The sequence below is a fragment of the Schistocerca nitens genome, chromosome 6 (genome assembly GCF_023898315.1).
Source record: "Schistocerca nitens isolate TAMUIC-IGC-003100 chromosome 6, iqSchNite1.1, whole genome shotgun sequence".
In the NCBI taxonomy this organism is placed as follows: Eukaryota; Metazoa; Arthropoda; class Insecta; order Orthoptera; family Acrididae; genus Schistocerca; species Schistocerca nitens.
The window spans coordinates 292,956,727-292,962,726 of NC_064619.1; the positions used below are offsets into that span (position 1 = coordinate 292,956,727).

The 6,000-nt window shown below is 40.0% G+C and overlaps 1 protein-coding gene across 1 annotated transcript in view; it reads right to left on the bottom strand.

Moving 5' to 3' along the window:
* The window catches only part of LOC126263328 (cytochrome P450 4C1-like), a 120,617-nt gene extending 116,144 nt beyond the window's left edge, over nt 1-4,473 (bottom strand). The window contains exon 1 of the mRNA XM_049960418.1: nt 4,408-4,473. Within this exon, the coding sequence (XP_049816375.1) occupies nt 4,408-4,473 (66 nt within the window). The remainder of the gene's footprint in view (nt 1-4,407) is intronic.
* Nucleotides 4,474-6,000: the final 1,527 nt, after the last annotated feature.

Genomic DNA, 6,000 nt, shown 5'->3' on the forward strand with positions numbered 1-6,000 from the left:
CGGTGGTCGCCACATCAAGCCTATGTTGCAATGCATCAATTCTCTACTTTCAGTATGCTAGGTTCCTTTTCGTTCTAGAACAATTGAAACACGTAATGTTTAAGTGTTGATACGAACAAATGTGCTTAAGTGGTATATGGGTGTTTCGTTATGTTTATTTTCGAATTGTTGCCTAATAACTGTACTGCGTCTCTCCTAATTCAGTTCCTCATGCGAAAGTGGATGGGATAAACATCTGAGCTCGAACCGTCCACACGTGGACTCCTATCTAAAATGTTATGTACTCACTTCCCTATCCAAGTCCTAGAAGTTTGTAACTGAAATTTCCGAACACAATGTATAAGTGGAACAGTACTGCACAGATGCTGAATAGGCCACTTAGTAAGACGTCGTTAGCTATTGAGTGAATTACTTTGATATTACGCGTTTCAGAATAATCCATTATCAGATACATCGAGTTGTATGTGTATGGCAGTTTAATGGGTTACAATCTTTTTAAATTCTCATATTGCATTTTTATATCAACTTTTATATTCGCTCTTAAATCATATTATCACGTCCATTCATAGGAAGAAAAAATTGGCTCTGAGCACTACGCGACTTAACTTCTGAGGTCATCAGTCCCTTAGAACTTAGAACTAATTAAACCTAACTAACCTAAGGATATCACACACATCCATGCCCGAGGTAGGATTCGAACCTGCGACCATAGCTGTCACGCGGTCCCAGACTGAAGCGCCTAGAACCGCTCGGCCACTCCGGCCGGCCGACCTGGTTCCTCACATGTTCTGTGGGGAACAGACCTGGGGATCTTGCTGGCCATGGGAGTAACTCAGCATCTCACAGACAGTTCACAGCGAACGTACCGCCTGAGGACGATCTTTGTCCTGTTGAAAAACGCATCGCAATACGCAGGCCTGAGAGGGGACACAAGAGAGCGCAGGATGTTCCTGACGTATCGTTGTTCCGACAGTGTTCCTTCAGCAATTAACAGACGTGACGTGATGCCACACCCGGTCACGCCATCCCTCCATGCACAGCCGGCTGTGCTTTGGTGTTAAATGCTGCATACGGATGGGCAGTAATTCCCTACTCTTACTGCTGATAATCTCTTACCAGCGGCGTGAGATGACACAGAATGTTGCAGAGAGTCTATTACTTGATCTCTGGTGGCAGGTGCAGTTCTGATGTGATTATGATGTATTCAGTGCACAATAAAATGTAGTTGACGAGAACCTAGGCGACGTGTGCCTGCTTCTACATTCTCATGTAGTCCAACGTCGGACCACTGTCATATTCGAAAGACCCAAAATTCTGGACGTTAAACGACTCAACCCGCCAGGCAGATACTTTTCAAAGTCGGTGAAATGCTGATAGCGCTGTCTCACATGAGTACGTGACATTTCCGTGTCCTTCACAGTCGACACTCATCATGTGACACTATTCCCGCCCCTTATATACCCTATAAGGCCTGATAACAAAGCTAAACGCGAACAATGCTAATGCACTGTGGTGGCTGTTCTACCTGTCTCAGATAATTGCATCTCTAATCACTTTTACACCAGCCACTTTTATATGCACTAAGTTCTACTGATATCTGATCATATTCTCTGAGTGCTTCAACGTTTTTTGTAATTCTGTGTACACTTTTCTAGAATTCTCTCAACCATTCGTCTTCCCCGGGGCCGACGTTATGTGCCTGTTCCATTTCGTATTCCTTTATAACACTACGCCTAGATATTTTATCGAAGGGAATTTGCAAAGTTGCGCACCACTAACACTATATTCGAACACTACAGGACTGTTTTTTTCTACTCATCTTCAGTACTTTAATTTTCCCAAATTTAGAGTAAGCTGCCATTCATCACAACAAATGTGAACTTCTGTCCAAGTCATCTTGCATCCTCCTATAGTCACTCAACGATGAATATACTTCAGCGTCATCAGCAAACAGTCAGAGGTTGCTGCTCACCTAAACAGTCAGATCATTTCTCTACACAAAGAACAAGAGCTGCTCTATCAGACTTTCCGGCAGCAGTCCTGACGATGTCTTTGCCTCTGATGAGCACTTGCTGTCCGGTACAACGTATTGGGTTTTGTTACTTCGAAACTGATCCCTATGATCGGAGTTACGTTAACAGTACGCAGAGCGGTCAAACGCTTTCTGTAAGTGTAGGAATGTTGAATCTGCGTGTTGCTCTTCATCCAAAGTTCGCAGGACATCGTGGAAGAAAAGGGCAAGCTGAGTTTAGCATTATCTGTCCTTTCTAAATTCGTCTTTATTTGTGGAAAGAAGGTTTTCTCTCTCAAGGAAGAGCCTTGTAGGTGGTTTTCCCATAATATCTTGGGCCAATACTGGGTTGATTTCCGTATCTACTCCGTAACACACTACACAGACAGTTAACACATGAAATAATGAATGATTATAATTCAGTCATTTGGCCTCCATAACATTGCTCCCTAAGCAATGCAACGAGATGACCTTGAACTTGAGTATCAGGTTACATACTGAGGCAATTGGATTAGTTATACCCAAGGACAACCCACAGTTATCCTCTCCCAGGGAATCATTGTTCTCCCCATGTACATGAGGCAATTGTACAAGTTATATTTAAGCTCATCCCCATTTCCATCCCCTGGAAGTCAGCATCCTGCCCACGCAACCCCTCTTTCCTCTTATCCTTCTTTCCACTTTGCACCAATAAGATTCAACCCCCTTCCGCCTCCTAATTCTCATCCTCTATAACAAGAGCAATGGAGTGGATGATAGAAAAATTTTCTGCATATTATACGGAGGTGATCAGGTTTGTGTAGGGTCAGGGTGTAGGTCCTTGTTAAAAATAATAACAACAAATTAAATTTTTGGTATTTCATCATTTTAGGGCCGGGCTCCATAGGGAGAGGACGAAGTGTGGGTATTTGTTATAAATAATAGTAATAACAAACAAAACGTATTACTTTTTGTACTATATGAGTTTTGTAATTCAAGTTCGCTACACTCTTGTGAGAGGATTAGTGTTTGGTTATTTGTTATAGCTAACAAATTAATAGCATTAGTATTAGAGATATGTGAGTTTTGTCCTATAGTTCTTGAAGCCATATCACATCGCATTAGTGTCTTGTTACATGCAGTCAGTGTTGTGATACATCGACGTCATGATGCTTTCAGCCAAACATAATCAGCATTTGCTCACAAGTACATGAATTATTTATGTCATGTGCTGTTGCTCACCATTATAAGTATGTGGACTGCCTTGAGAGGATCAGAGTGTGGGTGTTTGTTATAAATGACAGATAAGTTTTATTATTATTTCAATCATACAAATTTCGTCATTCTACATGACAGCAGAGACTAGCAGCCATTACAAGCAGATTAAGAAAACTTTTCATAATTAACTGCTATTTTTAGTTAATTTGCTGCAGTTTTACTGATTATTTTCCAAAATACCAACATCTTTATCCTAAACATCACTGTAACGAATCAGTGAAGCATATAATTCAACAAGAAATACGCTCATGCAAAGGCTTGAAAAATGTGAAAGGCACATCACAGCGTAATATATGAACAAATAAACTTTTACTAAGCCATCCATACATTACTACTGTATCTTTTAAAACCAGCGTGTTATATTGGAAGAAAACACACGTCATATTCCGCAAAACGTCGTTAAATATTAACAAAGTTCCCCCAACAGTAGTAGAGATATTTGTATTACTTAAACAATATAAGTGTAATGTTCCCCAAGACGTCAACCTGTTTGCTGACGAAATAGACCCTGATAATAAATCAAGCAATCAGGGAGTGACATCCAGCCGACGTTAATAACAGGAAACTGTTGACAGCCCGCCAAAGACTGCACATTCGCCAGCGGAAGTTTGTAGATACCTTTTCAGACAAGCGTTGCTAACAGTTTACGCGCCAAGTACGCCCCTTCCTCTGTTTCTCTCGACCAATGACAAGCAAGTTCCCCCACATATTCGCTACATCTCGGAAGAATATCAACGTAATTTATGGTGTAATACACCAGGGCAATGCATTATGTGACTGAATTAATGCCATGCCTTCACGATGTATTATGCAAAGTGGCGTTAATTCTTTACGTCATTTGACAATGCAAAGTGTGGCCAAATAGTGACATCACGATGTATTACGCAAAGTGCTGGAAAATGTTAGTCCATCACTTCAGTAAGGCTAGCCTGATGGGAACGCCTAGCAGTTTTGTTTGAAAAGGAACAGGAGTGGCGTCGTGCAATCCTAGAGACAAATAACACATGAAAAATAATCTTCCTACAAGATTAAACAAATACTTAAAGGAATGACAACTTGGGCAGAATCCGTCAGTTCACAGATATGCAGATCATTTTAAGGCTGCCAACTGTTATATGTCTTGGCCCGTGAGGTCTCACTGTATCAAAAATTTCACTGATGGGTGATAGTGGTATACGTGGGTGGTGCTGGAATTCCCAGACCATCTTTCACCACAACCCTGGAGCAAACGATACCGGCATAGCTGGCTGTAGTCCGCCCAGCTAGAGTACTCATATGCTTGAGTACCTGGGCAGTGCAGGGGACTTACGCTGATGGAGGAGTGACAGTGCATTAATACTGATTACTGATAGGTCCCTGTACTTCGTGTGCAGAGTTGCGGCATCTAGAGGGAGAACCTTAGAATGGTTAGTAGTATTGGAGAGATGTGATCTTCGTCAGTGTGTGCATAGAGAAGGTATTAACAAGAATGTATTCCTTGTTAAATAACACGATGTGGAATTAGTTGTTAAATTTGGGATGTAGGTGCATTTGTTGAAATATCACACTGTGCTAGTTATTTAACGTGGCTATCAATGTAATCTGATTCAGTTTCGACTGTTCAGTTTTTTTAAGTATGTCTCGTCAGAGAAAATTGGCCAAACTTGTAAATAGCAGTGAGCTGTACATTGATAATGCCGTTGTTCTATTTTCAAACACTGACAGCACTCATTACTAAAGGATGATGTGTTAATCATAGCCCTAGTTTATTTTTTCGGTATGGTACTTGCTTATGCCTTTGTTTTTAACATGGTGTGACATGGTTGCATCATAACTGCAGGTATTGATGATGTGCATTTTCCTGTGTATCCATTTGTTTCTTCTCAATTTCGCGAATTAAACTAATTTTGTTACTATCACTACCTGCACGAAACTGGCATATGTGTTTATAAGAGTAAATATTCGTTTCCTTGAACATTATTATTATTATTTCTTTCTTGTCTCAGACGTTATGTCTGGTTAAAAATGGAAGGTGACGCGGACCTTGATCAAGCGTCACTTCCTTTTAACTGTACGGTATATTTTACATTGCATTTAGGAACGTTCGGGTAATTGAACAAGTGTCAATAATTACAGATTTCTGTAATTGTATATATAAGCTTGGATGTAGCTGTATTGCATTGATGTACTGGTGGATATTGTGTGGTATGACTCCTGTAGTTGATAGTACAATTGGTATAATGTCAACTTTATCCTGATGCCACATGTCCTTGACTTCCTCAGCCAGTTGTATGTATTTTTCAATTTTTTCTCCTGTTTTCTTTTGTATATTTGTTGTATTGGGTATGGATATTTCGATTAGTTGTGTTAATTTCTTCTTTTTATTGGTGAGTATGATGTCAGGTTTGTTATGTGGTGTTGTTTTATCTGTTATAATGGTTCTGTTCCAGTATAATTTGTATTCATCATTCTCCAGTACATTTTGTGGTGCATACTTGTATGTGGGAACATGTTGTTTTATAAGTTTATGTTGTAAGGCAAGCTGTTGATGTATTATTTTTGCTACATTGTCATGTCTTCTGGTGTATTCTGTATTTGCTAGTATTGTACATCCACTTGTGATGTGATCTACTGTTTCTATTTGTTGTTTGCAAAGTCTGCATTTATCTGTTGTGGTATTGGGATCTTTAATAATATGCTTGCTGTAATATCTGGTGTTTATTGTTTGATCCTGTATTGCAATCATGAATCCT